This window comes from Ranitomeya variabilis, chromosome 2, assembly GCF_051348905.1.
Source record: "Ranitomeya variabilis isolate aRanVar5 chromosome 2, aRanVar5.hap1, whole genome shotgun sequence".
NCBI lineage: Eukaryota > Metazoa > Chordata > Amphibia > Anura > Dendrobatidae > Ranitomeya > Ranitomeya variabilis.
In genome coordinates, this window is record NC_135233.1 from 1,113,713,019 (window position 1) to 1,113,734,677 (window position 21,659).

At 43.2% G+C, this 21,659-nt stretch overlaps 2 protein-coding genes across 2 annotated transcripts in view; both read right to left on the bottom strand.

Moving 5' to 3' along the window:
* Positions 1-405: 405 nt before the first annotated feature.
* LOC143808871 (uncharacterized) lies at positions 406-7,900 on the bottom strand. Its single transcript, XM_077292010.1, has 2 exons — positions 7,535-7,900; positions 406-2,577 (listed from the first exon to the last, which is right to left on the bottom strand). The coding sequence occupies exon 2, from the start codon at positions 2,490-2,492 to the stop codon at positions 1,452-1,454; it is 1,041 nt and encodes a 346-aa protein (XP_077148125.1). The 5' UTR covers positions 2,493-2,577; positions 7,535-7,900; the 3' UTR covers positions 406-1,451.
* Positions 7,901-7,970: 70 nt separating this feature from the next.
* LOC143804098 (uncharacterized) overlaps positions 7,971-21,659 on the bottom strand; it is a 64,775-nt gene continuing 51,086 nt past the window's right edge. Inside the window, exons 4-7 of the mRNA XM_077281835.1 lie at positions 8,895-8,949; positions 8,652-8,792; positions 8,368-8,514; positions 7,971-8,280 (exon numbers count right to left, since the gene is read on the bottom strand). Coding sequence (XP_077137950.1) covers positions 8,144-8,280; positions 8,368-8,514; positions 8,652-8,792; positions 8,895-8,949 — 480 coding nt within the window. The 3' untranslated portion in view covers positions 7,971-8,143. The remainder of the gene's footprint in view (positions 8,281-8,367; positions 8,515-8,651; positions 8,793-8,894; positions 8,950-21,659) is intronic.

Sequence of the window (21,659 nt, forward strand, 5' to 3'; positions counted from 1 at the left end):
CTCCCCTTTTGATACAGTTTGATATTGTTAATTTGATACAGTGATTATTATCCCAGTATTTGTTTTTATATTAGATTTTTCGTATTATATGTAGCTGGTGTGAGATTATTCTGTAAGATGTGTTTTATTACCAATGAGCACATATAGTGCAAAATTGTGTTTTATAAGACACCGGGGCAATTATATAATTTTATATCCTAGGATTCTAATTTTTACATGTGGTTTATAACACCAGTCTCATTATATGGGCACATTATGTATATGGCCATATTACAAGAACCGCAAGTATGAAGCAGTGTGTTTTATACATTTATAAAAAACCAAAGACACGATATTGTAAAAGTTTAAAAGATTTTATTGTTGTAAAATAAATACATCTCAAAAACATTTCAATACTATAAAATTCTTGCAGAATATAAAAAAAGCAAACAGTAAATAGTACAGTGATCATACATCAACACACTTCTTACAAAATAAATAAGTAAATAGTATCACAAGTACAATTAACATTACACTTCTTACAAAATAAATAATATAGTGTAAGGGTATGTTTCCACGGTCAGGAAACGCTGCTTTTTTGACGCTGCGCAGAGCTGCAGCGTCAAAAAAGCAGCGTCCAGATGTTCCAGCATAGTGGAGGGGATTTTATGAAATCCCGTCTCCACTATGCGTGGAAACCCGCACGCGGCGGCCCTGCGACTCCGGACATGCTGCGCGTCTTTTCAGATCGCAGCATGCCCGTACACCTTGCGGGGACGCAGCGTCCCCGCAAGGCATATCACAGGGCCCTATGGGAGCGAGCGATCATCCCGGATGTGAAGAGTTAACACATCCGGCTTGATCGCGTCCCAGAAAGGGGGCAGGGCTTAGCGCCGAGCGGCTTCGCCGCTGCGGCGATACCGCCGGCCATCCGTACCGTGGAGACATACCCTTACAAGCCAAGTACAGCATTTATCCAGTACATTCTTTACATCATGAGCCACATGGTTTGTAGTATCGGAAGAGACCTTTTTTTAGGTAGCAGAGTTCCACGTGTGGTACCTAATGACGGGGAATGTAAAGATTGAATTGTACGCGGCGTTGGGGCTAGCTTCTGTGGTGTAGATACAGCGTGTGTCTCACTGCTGGAAATTTTTAATTCATCTAAAAGCTTCCTAGTAGTGGGATTACCCACAACTGTAGACGATATATTTAGCTCGGCCATAGCTTGCATAAATGAATCCCAACCCGGTGGTAAATTTCTGCCGGTCAGAGCATGACTCTGCGTTGTACTATGTACCAAATCCAGTAAGTTAGACCCTGGTATTACGGATCCTTTGAAAATAAATTCAGCTTTATTATTCCAGGCTGTAACATTTTTATTCTGCAGTAACCTGTTTAGTAAAAATTCAGCATTCTTTTTATATCTTTGGTTTATATGGCTGACAATTTCAGCAATCTCTTGATTTTTATCAGTCGGTATTTGACAATTGTTGCTGATCAGGATCAGGAGTGCTAACGAGATTTAAAGCCGTTACTTCTTTTGAGCTGTGTCTCGTGTGTACCAAGCAGCGCTGTAGCACGGAGCTATACATTTTAATTTTCACATCATCGGGAATGTCACGACGTTGTAAAATGGCGCTAATTTCACCATCAAGGCGTCGAATAACACTGTCGCGTATGTTATCTGTAGTACCGGGTCTTAGTTTGTCTAGCTCCTGTTTGGGGACTAGATACATTTTCTCTGTATGCTCCATTATTTTCCTGCGAGCAGGCTTGTTATTATTGGAATTGCAAAAGCTAAAAGAGGGCCGATAAACCCGCCGGCCTGCTTTAGTAGCCGCTTCTTTTTCTTTATGGGCTGAGATCTTATTCAGGGTTCTTATAGCTTTACACCACTTCTTTAATATGCCTTTTTGATGCTCTTTCAGCGGAATCCTGCCTTTTAAAATGTTTAAAGCAATCTCACCTATGGCTGTAATTAAATCATTGCTTGCATTGCGCAAAATAGACTTTCTGACAGCGGGGGTTACTTTCACCAGAGTTTTTGAGAGCGCCCAGTTAAGCCAGAGTCTCTCAGACATCTTTACATCACAACGCACACAGCGTAGAATGTCTGATACCGGGTAAAATTCACTTTTTAGAAGTGTTTTTCTTTTGAACATAGCAGGCAACGCTGGTGGAAACAATCCGGTCCTTAAGCGCAGATCCTCAGGGGTATTAGCTCTCAAATCTACAAGCAAATACCCATAAGGCTCCCGCGTGGCATCCTCAAAAGCTTCTAGGAAAAAACGTGTTTTTCCTTGATACATCTGACGAGCTAGAGTTAAAATTTGTAATTTATCTCGGGGGTTATTAAAAAGCACCATGTACTTGGTGTTTAAATTTATCGTGCGGCTTTTCTTACCCTGACAAAATATGTTTTGTATCAGGTAGAAAATGCTGAGATTTCTGTGGTGCACATACTTAGTAATGGCTTTTTCTATCTCACAATTTTCACTAGCACTCTCCATGAGATCGTCAACAATAGCCAAATTCACCTTCTCCGGCGGGAATAATTCGTCATCTACGAATGTATTCGGCAGACCCTCCACAAATCTGGCGTTGGGAAAAGAGAGAGATTTCATCATATAGTTTTTGCCAACACGAATAAAACCAAACAATATTATCAGGTTTCTGAGAAAAATTAGTTTCAATATTATATAGCAGTTGTTTTACAAAATAGCTCTTTCCAGAATTAGACGGTCCTGCTAGAATGCATGAGAATGGGTGTTGCAGGCGCATATCCATCACAATACTCGACTAATACCCGAAAGGCACTTTTGTGTTTTGCGTAATGGCCGCATCTCAATATCCCAGTACTTTTTATTTCTCACAATGGACGGCTGTTGCACGACAATACGTTTCTGAGTTTCTGTGGCAGAATTGCGCGGGTAGTCCAGAACTAGATCTTTTAGACTGTTGAAATTAATAGATTGAGAGTTACCGACATTTAGTGTTATCCCCTTAACTTTTAAGACAGTTTTACTGGTGTTGAGTTTGTATCCGTAAGTTTTGGGGCCCGCGGATACAAATTCTGTGATGTGTGTACCATCGGGTATTTCACTGGTCAGCTCCCCCAGGTAATCGCCTAAAGGCGGCTGCCACTCACCGTCTCTCTGTACAAAAATAACAGAATCTGTGTCGTGATAAAAGCACCTCTCCTGCAGTGAATAGAGCTCTAACCGAGCATATGCTGTTGTAAAACATGCTATAAAAATGTTTTTGTTGAGTGTGTGGTGGCCTTTTGCGTATTTCCAGTTAATGGTTGCGGTGTCATCATCAAGGAAATGTAACATCGAAATGTCATAGTATGGCAGGAAGAAATACTTAAAAAGCTCATCTGGATCCCTAACAATGCTAGTACATGATAGATTAGATCTCTGAGCAAACTTTCCCCATAAAGAATTTAAGAAAAGCTTGGAGATCTGTCTCTTAGCAGGATTGACAGCTATATTTTCAGGCCGTAATTGGACACCTTCTTTTTCAAGAAAAGAGTCAATGTACTGCCTTTTCTTGTTGTCATCAGTACACCAGCTAGGATAACCAGAGGCCTCCTGCTTATCCCTAAGATGTAATTTAATGTAGGGAGCAAACAGATCATCAGTGGTTTTAGGAAAATGCCATATTTCATAGATGTGCGCGATCCGATACCCTTTTTCTATCGCCATCTCGAGCTCTATAGTGCACCAGGTGCCTGTCAGGGCACGTTCTTTATCACTATGGGCACAAATATCTGCCTGGGAGTTTACAGCGTATGTGTAGTAAAGGGGAAACATTAATTTTTTGTTGAGTTTTACTGGTAGAACTGGAAAAAATAAATCTCTCGGCGGGTAGACCTTGACTTTAGCAATGCCAAAGTATTTTTTAATGAATCCAAAATTGTCATAGATGATGTCTGGATGGCCTACAGGGTATGTTTTAGTTTCGTTTACAAAGGGGTACAGACTGGTGAAATCGTAGTAATGTAAAGTCTCCCCTTCTTCCAGATGGTAGTAGAGCTTAATGGCGTTAGTTCGGCCACCATAAAGCGCATCACGGGGGTCTAAAGGAACGGGAAATTCCATCTGGCGGAGAAATGTTTGAAGGATAGAATCATTTTCAACCATTTCATTCCACGCATGCTCCCATATCACTCTTACTGTGTACCCGCAGCACTGTAAGTAATGCTTTTTAGCTAAAAAGGTATAATATAACTGGCCGTAGGACGTGTTTGTGACCTTATTCGTGTCATTTTCATTACAGCACACAGGACAACCGTGGTAAAAACCCCTCTGAAATTCAAAGGCTATGTGTTGGCCGTTAACATAGGCATAACCATCTAGAAAATATTTCCCGACTTGTTTTTCACCGCCTCTCAAAGCGTGCTGTATGTCGATGTTCTCGGAGTGGGCTACACACATGAGCCATTGTATAGCGGGTGTCGAGTAGCGCTTTTTTACCTTGTGATAATTATCACAAGGTGAAATGGCGATTGTCTTTTTTGGAAGAAATTTAAACCGATACATTGCCATACACACCGATGCCAGGGTGATGAGCTGAAAAGGATCAACACATCTGCTCACTACAACCGTTTGCTTTTGACGCTTACAGTATTTTTTAAAATTTTTCTGTGTCATCTGCATAATACGCTCTCTATAGATCTCGCAGGCGTGTCTCAAAATTTTAACATCCTGTTTGCAATAAGATTTTAGCTCAGCCTTTAAGTCAAAAGTTGTATTTACCTGTGTCTTATACCACTCCAGGAACTCTACCTTCTCACCAGGTGACATGTACTCTACCCCATAATATTTTATATCTGGTATGGGGCCTACATAATTTTGGTTTTCTCTGGTATTAAAAAAGTGTGGAAAATGTCCTTTGCCGCCTGAAAAGCCCATGGCCTGTGGTAATTTACTGAGTTTCATGGGGATAAAATTTAGAGAGTCTATGAACCTTATAGACAAATCGGGCAGCGTCACACACAAGAGGCGGCCACCTTGGGTTATCAACTGTACCTGTAGTTTTTCAGAAATCAGCTCCTTAACAATAAACTATGAGTCGTATCTACCGCCATTGTGGGCAATAAATGTATGATCTGAAAATTTACCGCTTGTAAAGAACTGTACAAAGTCATGTGTACAGGTATCACCCTCAAACTCCCAGGAGGGGTGACCACACAGCGTTGTAGCATAAATGTAATTCGGTATGTGTGTGCCTGTCTCCTGCATACATTCAAAATCATAAAAGATATAACAGTCTGACTCATCCTGTGCTACATACCGCTGCATGTAACAAAGATGGGCATCAAATTTATACGGATGTGACATACAGGACAGTGCAAACCATTACATTTATGCTCAGTCTCGCTATTTCTGAAAACAAAACGGTTGCATTTATCACAAAATGTTTTAAGCCTGCAGAATGCTGGATCGCCTACAGCCAATTGTGTGTGATAATCTAGGCACTTGCTCGAGCGACAATAAACCCTGCAAACAGGGCACCTGGGCTGTTGGGCGGCACTGCTTTCTACACAATCCTCTCTCTGACAGGCTTTACAAAAATACTGACAGGAATGATTGTTCTTGTGATGAAACACTGAATTGCATAGCTCACAAAAGTAATCAGCACCGATAAAACCCTTCATATTTTTGATACCGTAGTAGTGATTATCATGGAACAATATGAATATGGTTTTACCATTAGCTGTATTGCTGCTCTGAAAGTAGCGCCAATCACCCTGGCTATAGTACAGTACTTTAATGGTGACCCCCAAATATTTTTCAAATGCAGGAGTGTCGCTAAAACTCACTAATTGATCATCAGGGATGCCCAGTGCTGTGTGTATGTTTTTAGAGCGGCTCAGTAAATCGGCATCAGCGAGATCCGTGTCGTCCATCAGGGCGCACACACTAGCAGCCAAACAGATTTGTCGTGTAATTGTTAAAATCATACAGCCATTGCCTCTTTTGTTTAATGATCTGACTGCTCGCTATAGATTTCAAGCGCCTTTTTTTTACACCACCGCGTCGGTTTTTAATGATGGTGACGACTAGCTTTAGCGAATTGGATGATATGCATTCAGCGTTACTTTGAAGTGTGCGGGCAACGGCATTTAAAAAAGATTCAGAATTAAAATCTTCCCTGGTTTGCTTTGTAGTGAAAATAGGGTCTAAAGTATCGCCACATTCAAGCCTTAACTGTACAAAGTCGCCAGGTTCAATGTCCCTGATGATTCTATCCAGTAATGACTGAATGCCGTCATGAACAATATTCACGCCCTCTACAAATGATTGTACCCTCTCCAAATTTACAAATCTAAAATTTTGTATGTATATGGCCGTTGAAATTGCGGAGGGCCCTTTGATGATGATGGATGTGTTGTAAAAATACTGCATGATCGGGGCTCCGCACATTACCATCAGCGACAAAGCCAGCGTCTGAGGCTTGTGAGTTTTCTGTAGATGCATGCGCGGCATATGCAGAGTTGTCTCGTCTATGTGAATGCTGGTCTGACTCTTGTGGCGACTAGGGTTGAGCGAAACGGATCGGACAAATTCAAAAGTCGCCGACTTTTGGCAAGTCGGGTTTCATGAAACCCGACCCGATCCTAGTGTGGGATCGACTATGTGGTTGGCGATCTTCGCGCCAAAGTCGCGTTTCGTATGACGCGTTCAGCGCCATTTTTTAGGCAATGAAGGAGTGTGGGCAGCGTGATGACTTAGGTGTCAGGGGGAGGAGGAGGAGGATTTTTCCCATTGACTTGCATTGGGTTTCGTGTTTCGGTCGATCCCTGACTCTTCGTGATAATCGGCCGATTTCACTCGACTTTTGAGGAAGTCGGGTTTCGCGAAACCCGACTCGATCTTAAAAAAATGAAAGTCCCTCAACCCTAGTGGCGACAACTGTGGCGTCTGTAGAGCTATTGCAGGACACAACCCACCACGACGCAGCCTAGCGCATAGCGTGCGTTTAGCGCTGACAAGCAATTTCAGAGTCCTCTTTATAACTCTAGCCCTATTATACCTGGGTAGTGTTGGTTTAGGTGGTTTATGCATGCTATGGCTGACCATATTCAGTCATAATGGGCTAGCTGCAGATGTTGTCTCGCCATCCAACTGCAGATTCTGGAGTGCATATAGTTCGGCCTTATTAGCATGTGTTGGGGCTAGTGTTGATAATGTTTTTTGTGATACTTTTGAAAAATTATGTTGGGGACCCAGAGTTTGTAGCGTAAGTAGCGGCGGAACTGTTCCTGAAACAGCCATTTCAGCGGGGCCCCAACCGATGGATTCATGCAGCAGATTTGTAGATGCCGCTTGAATCCTTGGCTTTTTACACACCTTAACAGTCACTGGTAAAGACCTCTTTAACCGTTTCTTAACAATAACAGAGTTAGATACACAGGCATGAGATGTGCCACCCAAATTTGAGGGGCCGGCACCAGAGGAATTAGCAGGTACAGTAAGATATGCTGCTGGCGGTTGCATAGTGTGAGCCATACGTATAATGACCGGTTCTATGGTTGCTTGCTTACCATCAGCGAGCTGATCAATCGCGCGATCAAGCTCTTCACCAGTCAGCGGGGCTGTGGCACTCACGGCGCTGGATGTGCTTGTTGGTTCTGTAGTATGCTTTGTTTTTCGCTTATGTTTTCGAGGTGCCTCTATCACTTCTGGGTATAGTAGCGCCGGGTCATTCACATGGCTGGTCACTACTTGAATGGGGTATTTCACGCTGGTCCGCCGCCACAGGGTTTCCCAGACCGTGCACCACACAGATCGGCGATACCGGGGCTGTTCTAACAGGACCATTAGACGGTTGTATTGCAGACCACACTGGTGACGCACCATTCACGGAGACTTGTAGCAGCTGTAGAGGTGCTGGTGGCGTTTTTCTCATGACTTTACGTTTAGCTGCAGGAAAGATTATACATGTGTCAGATATGTGCGAGACTGCCGCATGTTGCTGCGCTTAGCTGCTGGAAAAATTATACATGTGTCAGTTAAGTGCGAGACCGCCACATGGCGCGGTGCTTAGCTGCTGGAAAGATACATGTGTCAGATATGTGTCAGATATGTGTGGGACCAGGATCTCATTGGAGAAGCACGTGTATCATTGATTGTGCAGAGACTGTGCATGTATATCAAAATATACACTTACGGACTAGCGATGTGGGGTGGATGATTGCCGTGGCGGCTTCTGGAGCTTCTGTGAGGTTCCCCATTAGCAGCGGTATATTCTCTTTTGTGTATACAATTCTCCTAGGCTTCACTTTACAAGCTATAAATAAAGATATAGGACTTAGTAGAGGCGAGGGGGATTTTCTCAGACCGGTTGTGCAAAAACACGATTTCATACGATTGCTACCTTTTCCTTTCTTGCTCGCAGGCCCTCGCGGTTTTTTAGGGGTTCTAGAAACAGGGCTGTTTCTCGGTGTGGGGGTCTGGTACAAAAGGTCTTCAGCGGACATCTGATTGTGTTCCGAGGTAATTGGTTCTGGAATCAGGTCGACATCTGTAAAGAATTAATATATATTTACACGTCTAAATACTTAAAAGATATTCAGGTCGACATCTGTAAAGAATTAATATATATTTACACGGCTAAATACTTAAAAGATATATACACACACACACAGACACACAACGCACCTATGATGTCTTGCGCCAAATCCCACACCGCTGCGTCAGCTTCATTAGTGTTACTATACTCAGCTCCGGGTGTATCACACACCAGAGCAGGCACGCTGAAGGCGTTTAAAAAATCATCGGGGATGCTCCTCATAAGTTCATCTTAAACAAGAAAGAATAAAACAATATAAAAATAATATACAAAACACCCCTTACTTAGAATGGCACACTAACAGATGCATTTATATAAAGCTTGAAACATACCTAATAGCGAATCCTCAACTTGGTCGGAAAAATCCCAAAAATTTTGGGATTCCATCTAAAATAAATTAACTGTGTAAATTTTTGTGCTATCTATATTAATTTTACACCACAGACAAACACATTTTATATACCGTAACAAATAAATTTGCGCCTACTGCATAAATATGGCTATGTTAAGCAAAACATAGGTAATACGGATAAGTCTTTCTATATTAATTTTACACCATAAATACGAGTTATACCGTAAAACTATATTATACAGCACAACTAAATTTGCGCGTACTGTATAAATATGTCTGTCATGCAAAACATATGCAATAAGTCTTTATACACGGTTAAATACCTCAAACGATGAATACGCTAGTTATTATGTATTAACAGCTATTAACTACTGTATTACACAAATTATGTCATAATAAATATACGGTTAAATTATTAAAACAAATAATGCAGCTAACCATCAATATAATACTAAATTATTAAACCAAATAACAACCTTAATTATGGTTTTAGAGATGCATAGTTAAATATAATTAACCACTTGCGAATAATAAGACAAAATAGAATAATGCAGCACTCTGTATATACTTAGATTTAGAATAGCTCTGCGGTTAGTCTGGTCTGACTTCTGGTGGATGTTTGGTGTAGTGCATTGCCACAGGCAGCTGTATTTATTGTTGTGAATTCTGCTCTTGGGCTCCCTCCGGTGGTTGTTGGTGGTAGTGCAGTTGTCTCTGGGTTGTAAGCCAGGGCAGGTGTTTCTGCTGATTGCAGCTCTACTAGGTATTTAGGTGTGCAGGATCCATTAGTCCTTGCCAGTTGTCCATTGTTCTTGGAGGGATTGCATCTCTGTCTGGCTCCTCATGCCCTGCTGTCAATTCAGCTAAGATAAGTGTCTGGTTTTTTGTCTCTGTGACACACATGCAGTGTGCTTTACAATTCAGTGCAATTCATTGTGTTTTTGTCCAGCTTAGACTTCGTTTGGATTTTTCAGTCATGCTGGGTTCTCAGGAGATGCAGATATACATTCTATGTCTTTAGTTAGATGTAGAATATTTGTATTATCTGCTGTGGATATTTTTAGGGTTTTAATACTGACCGCTTAGAATTCTGTCCTATCCTTTTCTATTTAGCTAGAAGTGCCTCTTTTGCTAAACCCTGTTTTCTGCCTGCGTGTGTCTTTCCTCTTATACTCACAGTCAATATTTTTGGGGTGCTGCCTATCCTTTGGGGTTCTGCTCTGAGGCAAGATAGAATTCCCATTTCCATCTATAGGGGTATTTAGTCCTCCGGCTGTGTCGAGGTGTCTAGGACGTGTTAGGTACACCCCACGGCTACTTCTAGTTGCGGTGTCAGTTTAGGGTTTGCGGTCAGTACAGGTACCACCTACTCCAGAGAAAGTCTCTCATGCGGCTCCAAGGTCACCGGATCATAACAGTACAACTGGCCAACAATGAGTTAAATGCATCTCAGAAGAAGGGAAGAAAGGCGTTGAGCCATTTTTTTTTTCTGTAGCCTGTTTTGTCTTTCCTTCCCTTTTTTCCTCTGGGTGACTGAGGAGTCTTGTGCTAGCATGGATGTTCAGGGACTAGCTTCTCGTGTAGACCAGCTTGCTGCTAGGGTACAGGGTATTTCTGATTATATTGTTCAGACTCCGGTTTTAGAGCCTAGGATTCCTACTTCTGATTTGTTTTTTGGGGACAGGTCCAAATTTTTGAGTTTTAAAAACAACTGTAACTGTTTTTTGCTCTGAAACCTCGATCCTCTGGTGATCCCATTCAGCAGGTTAAAATTGTCATCTCCCTGCTGCGTGGCGATCCTCAGGATTGGGCATTTTCCCTGGAATCTGGGAATCCGGCCTTGCTTAATGTAGATGCCTTTTTTCAGGCTCTAGGATTATTATATGATGAACTAAATTCTGTGGATCAAGCGGAGAAGACCTTGTTGGCCCTGTCTCTGGGTCAAGAAGCGGCAGAATTGTATTGTCAGAAATTTAGAAAATGGTCTGTGCTGACTAAATGGAATGAGGATGCTTTGGCGGCAATTTTCAGAAAGGGTCTTTCTGAATCTGTTAAAGATGTTATGGTGGGGTTTCCCACGCCTATTGGTCTGAGTGATTCTATGTCTCTGGCCATTCAGATTGATCGGCGCTTGCGGGAGCGCAGAACTGTGCGCGCTGTGGCGTCCTCAGAGCAGATGCCTGAGCCTATGCAGTGTGATAGGATTCTGTCTAGAACGGAACAACAAGGATTCAGACGTCAGAATAGGTTGTGTTTTTATTGTGGCGTTGCTTCTCATGTCATTTCAGTCTGCCCTAAGCGTACAAAGAGAATCGCTAGTTCAGTTACCATCAGTACTGTACAACCTAAATTTCTGTTATCTGTGACCTTGATCTGCTCATTGTCGTCATTTTCTGTCATGGCGTTTGTGGATTCAGGCGCCGCTTTGAACTTAATGGACTTTGAATTTGCCAGGCGTTGTGGTTTCCCCTTTCAGTCTTTGCAGAACCCTATTCCTTTAAGGGGCATTGATGCTACACATTTGGCTAAAAATAAAGTTTTGGACACAGGTGACCATGTGCATGGCGCCAGCCCATCAGGAAGATTGTCGTTTTCTGGTGTTGCATAATTTGCATGATGCTATTGTGCTGGGTTTTCCATGGTTGCAGGTACATAATCCTGTGTTGGATTGGAAGTCTATGTCTGTGACTAGTTGGGGTTGTCAGGGGGTTCATAATGACGTTCCTTTGATGTCAATCTCCTCTTCCTCCTCTTCTGAAATTCCAGAGTTTTTGTCTGATTTTCAGGATGTATTCGATGAGCCCAAGTCCAGTTCCCTTCCTCCGCATAGAGACTGTGATTGTGCTATTGACTTGATTCCAGGCTGTAAGTTTCCTAAGGGCCGACTTTTCAACCTGTCTGTGCCTGAACATACCGCCATGCGGAGTTATGTTAAGGAGTCTTTGGAGAAAGGGCATATTCGGCCATCTTCTTCACCGTTGGGAGCCGGATTTTTTTTTGTTTCTAAGAAGGATGGCTCCTTGAGACCCTGTATTGATTATCGCCTCTTGAATAAGATCACGGTCAAGTTTCAATACCCTTTACCTTTGCTTTCCGATTTGTTTGCTAGGATTAAGGGGGCTAGTTGGTTTACTAAGATTGACCTTCGGGGGGCATTTAATCTTGTTCGTATTAAGCAGGGTGATGAATGGAAAACTGCGTTTAATACGCCCGAAGGCCATTTTGAATACCTTGTGATGCCATTCGGACTCTCTAATGCTCCATCTGTTTTTCAGTCCTTCATGCATGATATCTTCCGGAATTATCTTGATAAATTCATGATTGTATATTTGGATGACATTTTGATTTTTTCCGAAGATTGGGAGTCTCATGTGAAACAGGTCAGGATGGTATTTCAGATCCTTCGTGATAATGCTTTGTTTGTGAAGGGGTCTAAGTGTCTCTTTGGAGTGCAGAAGGTTTCTTTTTTGGGCTTCATTTTTTCTCCCTCATCTATAGAGATGGATCCGGTTAAGGTTCAGGCCATTCATGATTGGATTCAGCCCACATCCGTGAAGAGCCTTCAGAAATTTTTGGGCTTTGCTAATTTTTATCGCCGTTTCATTGCTAACTTCTCCAGTGTGGTTAAACCCCTGACCGATTTGACGAAGAAAGGCGCTGATGTGACGAATTGGTCCTCTGCGGCTGTCTCTGCCTTTCAGGAGCTTAAACACCGATTTACTTCTGCCCCGGTGTTGCATCAGCCGGATGTTTCTCTTCCGTTTCAGGTTGAGGTTGACGCTTCTGAGATTGGGGCAGGGGCCGTTTTGTCTCAGAGGAATTCTGATGGTTCCTTGATGAAACCGTGTGCCTTCTTTTCCCGTAAGTTTTCGCCTGCTGAACGCAATTATGATGTCGGCAATTGGGAGTTGTTGGCTATGAAGTGGGCATTTGAGGAATGGCGACATTGGCTTGAGGGAGCCAAGCACCGTATTGTGGTCTTGACCGATCATAAAAATCTGATTTACCTCGAGTCTGCCAAACGGCTGAATCCTAGACAGGCTCGATGGTCCCTGTTTTTCTCCCGTTTTGATTTTGTGGTCTCGTATCTTCCGGGTTCTAAGAATATTAAGGCTGATGCCCTCTCTAGGAGTTTTTTGCCTGATTCTCCTGAGGTCCTTGAACCGGTCGGCATTCTGAAGGAAGGGGTGGTCCTTTCTGCCATTTCCCCTGATTTACGATGGGTTCTTCAGGAATTTCAGGCTGACAAACCTGACCGCTGTCCAGTGGGGAAACTGTTTGTTCCTGATAGATGGACTAGTAGAGTGATTTCTGAGGTTCATTGTTCTGTGTTGGCTGGCCATCCTGGTATTTTTGGTACCAGAGATTTGGTTGGTAGGTCCTTTTGGTGGCCTTTTTTGTCGCGTGATGTGCGTTCTTTTGTGCAGTCCTGTGGGACTTGTGCGTGGGCCAAGCCTTGTTGTTCCCGTGCTAGTGGGTTGCTTTTCCTTTGCCGGTCCCTGAGAGGCCCTGGACGCATATTTCTATGGATTTTATTTCTGATCTTCCGGTTTCCCAGAGGATGTCGGTTATCTGGGTGGTTTGTGACCGGTTCTCTAAGATGGTTCATTTGGTGCCTTTGCCTAAATTGCCTTCCTCTTCTGATTTGGTTCCGTTGTTTTTTCTGCATTTGGTTTGTTTGCATGGTATTCCAGAGAATCTTGTGTCCGACAGAGGTTCCCAGTTTGTTTCTAGGTTTTGGCGGGCCTTTTGTGCTAGGCTGGGCATTGATTTGTCTTTTTCTTCTGCATTTCATCCTCAGACAAATGGCCAGACTGAGCGAACTAATCAGACTTTGGAAACTTATTTGAGATGCTTTGTGTCTGCTGATCAGGATGATTGGGTGGCTTTCTTGCCATTGGCCGAGTTTGCCCTTAATAATCGGGCTAGTTCGGCTACCTTGGTTTCGCCCTTCTTTTGTAATTTTGGTTTTCATCCTCGTTTTTCTTCAGGGCAGGTTGAGCCTTCTGATTGTCCTGGTGTGGATTCTGTGGTTGACAGGTTGCAGCAGATTTGGGCTCATGTGGTAGACAATTTGGTTTTGTCTCAGGAGGAGGCTCAGCGTTTTGCTAATCGTCGTCGGTGTGTTGGTTCCCGGCTTCGGGTTGGGGATTTGGTCTGGTTGTCTTCTCGTCATGTTCCTATGAAGGTTTCTTCCCCTAAGTTTAAGCCTCGGTTTATTGGTCCTTATAGGATTTCTGAGATTATCAATCCGGTGTCTTTTCGTTTGGCCCTTCCGGCCTCTTTTGCCATCCATAATGTTTTCCTTAGATCTTTATTGCGGAAATATGTGGTGCCCGTTGTTCCCTCTGTTGATCCTCCTGCCCCTGTGTTGGTTGATGGGGAGTTGGAGTATGTGGTTGAGAAGATTTTGGATTCTCGTTTTTCGAGGCGGAAGCTTCAGTACCTTGTCAAATGGAAGGGTTATGGCCAGGAGGATAATTCTTGGGTTTTTGCCTCTGATGTCCATGCTGCTGATTTGGTCCATGCCTTTCATCTGGCTCGTCCTGATCGGCCTGGGGGCTCTGGTGAGGGTTCGGTGACCCCTCTTCAAGGGGGGTACTGTTGTGAATTCTGCTCTTGGGCTCCCTCCGGTGGTTGTTGGTGGTAGTGCAGTTGTCTCTGGGTTGTAAGCCAGGGCAGGTGTTTCTGCTGATTGCAGCTCTACTAGGTATTTAGGTGTGCAGGATCCATTAGTCCTTGCCAGTTGTCCATTGTTCTTGGAGGGATTGCATCTCTGTCTGGCTCCTCATGCCCTGCTGTCAATTCAGCTAAGATAAGTGTCTGGTTTTTTGTCTCTCTGACACACATGCAGTGTGCTTTACAATTCAGTGCAATTCATTGTGTTTTTGTCCAGCTTAGACTTCGTTTGGATTTTTCAGTCATGCTGGATTCTCAGGAGATGCAGATATACATTCTGTGTCTTTAGTTAGATGTAGAATATTTGTATTATCTGCTGTGGATAGTTTTAGGGTTTTAATACTGACCGCTTAGAATTCTGTCCTATCCTTTTCTATTTAGCTAGAAGTGCCTCTTTTGCTAAACCCTGTTTTCTGCCTGCATGTGTCTTTCCTCTTATACTCACAGTCAATATTTGTGGGGGGCTGCCTATCCTTTGGGGTTCTGCTCTGAGGCAAGATAGAATTCCCATTTCCATCTATAGGGGTATTTAGTCCTCCGGCTGTGTCGAGGTGTCTAGGACGTGTTAGGTACACCCCACGGCTACTTCTAGTTGCGGTGTCAGTTTAGGGTTTGCGGTCAGTACAGGTACCACCTACTCCAGAGAAAGTCTCTCATGCGGCTCCAAGGTCACCGGATCATAACAATTTATTCTGACTGTCAGAAAACAAGCCAACTGTTAACACCCAGAAACCCCCCCCCCCCCGTTTACGCCCCGCCACACGCCTTCTGTTAACACTCAGAACACACCCATACAGACAATTATTGCTTGTACTAACTCAATCATGATATAGCCAAATTAAAACTTGAAATTTTATACAATTGAATTTCTGAAAGAAGCAGGCGGTTGTCGATTATCGACACAATCATTTTATTCAATCATGGCATCTAATTCGTATCATGAAAAATTAGAGAAACAATATTTTACACCTAAGGCCCCCGGATCATTCTGTGGAATTGACAAATTATTTAGAGAGACAAGAGACCGCGGAATAAAGAAATCTGATGTGACTGACTGGTTGAATAAACAAGATGCCTACACTCTACACAAACCTGTTAGAAAACGCTTTTTGACAAATAAAATTTACGTCTCGGACATTGACGCGCAGTGGCAAGCGGATCTCGTAAGTTTAATTGACTATTCAATGGAAAATGATAATGTCAAATACATCCTGACGGTGATTGATACTCTATCGAGATATGCATGGTGCGTGGCCTTATCAAACAAGACCGGTGCGAGTGTAGCCAGATCATTCGAATTAATATTTCAAAATGATAAGCGCATACCGAGGAAATTGCAGACGGACCGCGACAAAGAATTTATAAATTCATCACTCAGGCAACTATGTACTATGCATAATATTCACCACTTTTTACCAACAATGACGTGAAAGCCGCTATGGTGGAGCGCTTTAATCGAACATTAAAAACTCGTATGTGGCGCTATCTTACGAAGCATAATACCTTTAGGTACATTGATATTTTACCGGATTTGGTGCATAGCTACAACCATACTTATCACTCAACTATACCCTGTAGCCCGGCTGAAGTGAGTTCGCAAAACGCGATGCAAATCTGGCGCAATACTTACAGTTCTACTATTACTAATAAACCGATTAAACCGTCTTTAAAAGTTGGAGATCATGTCAGAATTTCCCGCTATAAGGGAACATTCTGTAAGGCCTATGAGAAAACGTACAGCGAAGAGATTTTTTTAACTACCGGCGTCTCCAATAAATTTCATAAACCTCTTTATAAAATTAGTAATTTAGCTGACGACGCTGTAGAGGGGTCATTTTATAAGGAAGAGCTGCAAAAAATACCTATGGATGAGAATCGTGTCTACAGAGTAGAAAAGATTTTGAGAAAAAAAACGTGTCGGGGGTGTGAGTCACTGCTTTGTCAAATGGCTTGGGGTACCCCGAAAAATTCAATAGTTGGATCCCGGCTTCGGAGTTGACAGATATACATGTACATGTACAGCACCATGGAATCAATGGTGCTATATAAATAAATAATAATAATAATATAGCCATGGAAGCTGGTTCGTTTTTCATCACATTACACAGCAATTCCTCCATCAAAATCTACCCCGAAAACACCATATCGAGCTACAATACCAAGTTAGCGAGGGCCGTTCAACTTTCAGACGCTTATGAAGTGGCGTTAACGGAAATACAGTACCCCCATACGTGGAACACGTTTGAGGCTTTTGAAGGGAACTTCTACGCAGCTAAACACAATGATCCGTTAGAACATTATCACATAAAATCAGGATTTTACTCGAACATTCATAAGCTGGTTGGCGCGGTCAATGCCCGAATAGAAGCGCTGAATTTATCCACGCCTGCCTACAGAATACGGTATGATGAGCTACGCCGAGAGGTGATCCTGCCCGACCCAGCCCCTATACAGTTTGCTCTGGGTACTAAGCTAAAATTTATTTTCGGCCTGCAGACCGTCGATGACTCCCCCGTTGCTTTAATGCCATGGAATTGCCGCTTTTACCCCGATTCAAAGGCTGGTTTTTATTCGCTTTTTGTATACACTGATATAATTCAACATCAGCTTGTAGGGGACAGTTACGTTCAACTGTTATGAACCGTAGAAGTTAGCGGCGATGATAATGATATTGTCACGGTGCGCTACTCGCGTCCCGATTACATACCACTGTGCAAACAATGCTTTGACTCCATAAACATTACAGTCATGTCAGACCAGGGTACGCCGGTTAAATTCAGATACGGAAAGTGTATAGTGCAATTACATTTTAGACAGCGACAGTATTGACATGATAAAATGGTGTCTCAAAGGGTGTATGGAGATCCCGCTGTTTATGCCTGCTACTATACTGCCCAGTCGGGGCACGGTCTAGAGGGGTTCCGCGGGAGCGAGTACATGTATGGCTCTGGCCTGGCCGGAATATTTAAAGGCTTATTTCGCCGCACCGTGCCGCTTTTCAGAAAAGGCCTAGAATTAGTAAAACCGCACGTTAAGACAGCGGTCCGGAACATCGCGACAGACGCCGTCACGACCGCCTCAACGGCCCTTATGAAACGGCTAAATACACAAGCTCAGCAAGACGGATCTGGGATAATTTATGTCGCTAAAAAAGCACAAAAAAGAAAGGCGCGCTTGCCTGCCTTTACCGCCGATGCTCATGAATAAAACTACCACCAAGAGATGCCCCCATCAGAAACGAGTGAGACGCTCTGTGGACGACATCTTCTAATCAGTTATCATGGCTTTGCTGCATGATGCTTCTGTAGAGTGCGCAAAATCGGAACTGGATATTTTTGACGTACCCCCGACACAAACAAGTATAGAGAAATCTCTATTTGTAGAAGTACAACCGGTTGCGGCTCTGTCAGACAATGGACCGTTGGAATTTTTCATATCTGGGAGTGGCGATTATTATTATGATCTGAACAACACGCTGCTGTACATAAGCTGTCGCATCGTGAAGCATGATAATACGGCTATCGCCGATGGCTCCCGTGTGGCTCTCATAAACTACCCTCTAGCCACTCTTTTTAACCAGGTCGATATTACTCTGGGAGACCGACTTATCTCACAATCGGACAATCTCTACAGCTATAGAGACCCTTTTAAATTACAGCTCGCAGACGCTGTTATCACAATTTACAGCCGGTTTGTTCTATAAAGACACTGCGGGCGATCATAATGACCGGAGCTTGGATGGCTCAAATGCAGGGTTTATCAAAAGAGCCAATGCAGCTTCCCGCTCAAAGCCCATCGACCTCTTGGGGCCCATTTTTGGGGATATATTTAATCAACCAAAGTTAATATTGAATGGACTTGACCTTAAGGTTAAGTTAACAAGAAATAAGGATGCTTTCTGCCTCATGTCCGCAGAAGCCGAGCCGCTGAAGGTGCAAATCTCGCAAGCGGCTCTCTATGTGAAAAGAGTGCAGGTATCTCCGGCTGTCCGAATCGGTCACAGCCAAGTACGCTATTGACCGAACATGCATGAAAGTGTACAGCATCGCCGCGGGGACACGGATCACGAACCACGAGAACCTCTTCCTAGGCCAGATACCAAAAACTGTTATATTGGGGTTTGTAGATAATGAGGCGTTCAGCGGTTCTTACGCGAAAAACCCGTTGCACTTCCACCACTACCACGTCAACCATGCGGCATTATATCTGGATGGCCAGCAGATACCCACGAGACCTTATAATCCTAATTTTAATGATGATTTAGCCATCAGAGAGTATATGGCGCTTGCCCATATATCTGGCAAGCAAAAGGCTGATTGTGCCATGGCGATAGATCGTGAAGAATTTATGGCTGGATTCACTCTATTTGCTTTTGATTTATCGCCTGATCAAGAGCCTGGAGGGCATTTCTCGCTCATTAAAACAGGTAACCTACGTGCTGAAGTCCGCTTTGCGCTAGCGACACCCCACACGATAAATATGATTGTTTTTGCAGTCAACCACACCATTCTGGAAATTAATAGGCGTGAGATCTTGTATGATTTTAATTAAGTAACGATGGACAGTCTGCAGCTTACAGCAGTATTGAGGGCCGATAATTATACAGAGCGCATATTTGCCAGTGTGTTTCCGTGTGATTTGCTTCCGGAAGAGAGAGTGACTCAGAGACCCGCGGCATATATCGTGAATACAGACCCGGCGAATCAAGCTGGACGCCACTGGGTATTAATCGTACTCTGCGATGATAAGACGGGCACATTTTTTGATAGTTATGGGTTTCGTGCGGACAATATTATCTTCCCACGCGATTTTGTGGCATTCCTGAACAAGAATTGTGAATCTTATTGTTACCAGAACTCGCAAATCCAGGATTTGTATAGCCGTGTATGCGGCCATTATTGCGTATATGTATTACATCATTTAGCGCACGGATTACCATTCAAGAAGCTTTTACAGCGTTTCACTTCTGACTTGCAGAGTAATGATAGAATCGTATCAGATTTTGTGTCATCAAAATTTTCAAGTTTAACACATTGTTTTGTGAGAAATTACCAATTTAATCAAAAATGTACTTGTCAGCTTCACACTGTTAGCTAGCACCTGCTAGCAATTAGCTAAATTCCCTAATGCCCAACATTCCAGGCTGTTGTGTGTGACATTGCTACCTTATGTGTTTTTTATTTAACATTCCATGCTGTTGTGTGTGGCATTGCTACCTTATGTGTTTTTTATTTGCATTTAGTTCTGACAATAAATATTTTAAACAGCTCTGTGTCTACATATTCCATATGGTTTTTTTTTGCTTCGGTCACGGTTGTGTATGTGAATGTATGTCTTGCAGAACTACATCTGTTTGTGTAAAATGTGAATATGTTTTTGTAGCGTCCTTGGGAATAGACAGCTAGGGGCCACCTGTCAAATTAAGTTTGACGAGTTATATGTAAGCATGTTTTTGTTTCTCCAGAAACTCTGACAGTAGTGGTGAATGTCTTGTATAGAGACACAGCTGTGCTTGTCTGTCAGTTTCACACTGATAGCTAGCATCTGCTAGCAATTATGTTATAAAACACATATAAATGAGAATACGTTTCACATAACAGCCTGCAGAATTGCAGACAGGGGCACCAGACCTATTCACTATATGTGCTCATTGGTAATAAAACACATCTTACAGAATAATCTCACACCAGCTACATATAATACGAAAAATCTAATATAAAAACAAACACTGGGATAATAATCACTGTATCAAATTAACAATATCAAACTGTATCAAAAGGGGAGAGCCAGACACACAGGGACAGATGGCTGACAGGGAGGGGAGGGGTTACACACTTTGATACACTTTGATAGGGGCGGGTCCACATGTCAAATTGAGTTTGACGAGACCACCCTCTGCTACACTACTTATGTGCTATCAGTAACATGGAAGCCCCTATATTTCCGTTAATAGATGACAGGCCTGGGTGGAGACTTGCTTTTTTGTGGATTAAGTGGAAGCTTTTATAGGGAACATTTTACATAACATTTGGGATCACATTTGTCCTGCGCTCTATGCTGAGCACTAAGGCTACGTTCACATTTGCGTTGTGCGCCGCAGCGTCGGCGTCGCAGCGCACAACGCAAACAAAAACGCAGCAAAACGCATGCACAATGCTGCGTTTTGCGCCGCATGCGTCCTTTTTTTCATTGATTTTGGACGCAGCAAAAATGCAACTTGCTGCGTCCTCTGCGCCCGGACGCGGGCGCCGCAGGGACGCGGGCGCCGCAGGGACGCATGTGGCGCAAAACGCAAGTGCGACGCATGTCCATGCGCCCCCATGTTAAATATAGGGGCGCATGACGCATGCGGCGACGCTGCAGCGCCCGACGCTGCGGCGCCAACCGCAAATGTGAACGTAGACTTACATAGAGGTTTCCATCTAAATCTCAGAGTGACATGATTCAGATAAAACCCCCAAGGGATCCATTCACTATAATGAGGCAGCAGAGTTACTCTGGACGCCGTCTGACCTCTGTTCAGCAGTAGTCTTTTGAGATGTGCACAGAACTGTGCCTAATGGCACTTTAATGCAATCCTAAAAAGACAGACATCGCTGGATCACAGGTCCTATGGCGTCCACAGTGCCTCCATCTGCGACATTATAGGGAATCTTCCACCAGAGGTTCTGTCTGAATCACATATTTCAGAGATTTACACGGAAACCCCGATGTAAGGTCTCGGTGCAGAACACAGGATAAATGTGCGCCGAGCCTTACTTAGATCTTTGGCAGGCAGAATGTAAAAATTAACAGCATGTGAAGAATTTGTTTTATTTATTTTTTACGCCATTCCTCGTGCGGTATAAATGATTAGGCGACTTTATTCTTCAGGTTGGTGCGATTACAGCAATACCAGATTTATATCGGGTTTTTATGTTTGGATGCGGTCACACACTAAAAGACGCTTTTAATTTCGAAAGCTAGTTTTTGCATGACCACATTTTGAGAGCTATAATTTTTTCATATTTCAGCTGCCAGTCATGTCATGGCTTGTTTTTTCTGGGTTGAGCTGTTTTTATTGGCA

Coding starts and splice junctions, on each gene's coding strand:
- LOC143808871 (XM_077292010.1), bottom strand. CDS start 2,492: ATGGAGAGTGCTAGTGAAAATTGTGAGATAGAAAAAGCCATTACTAAG.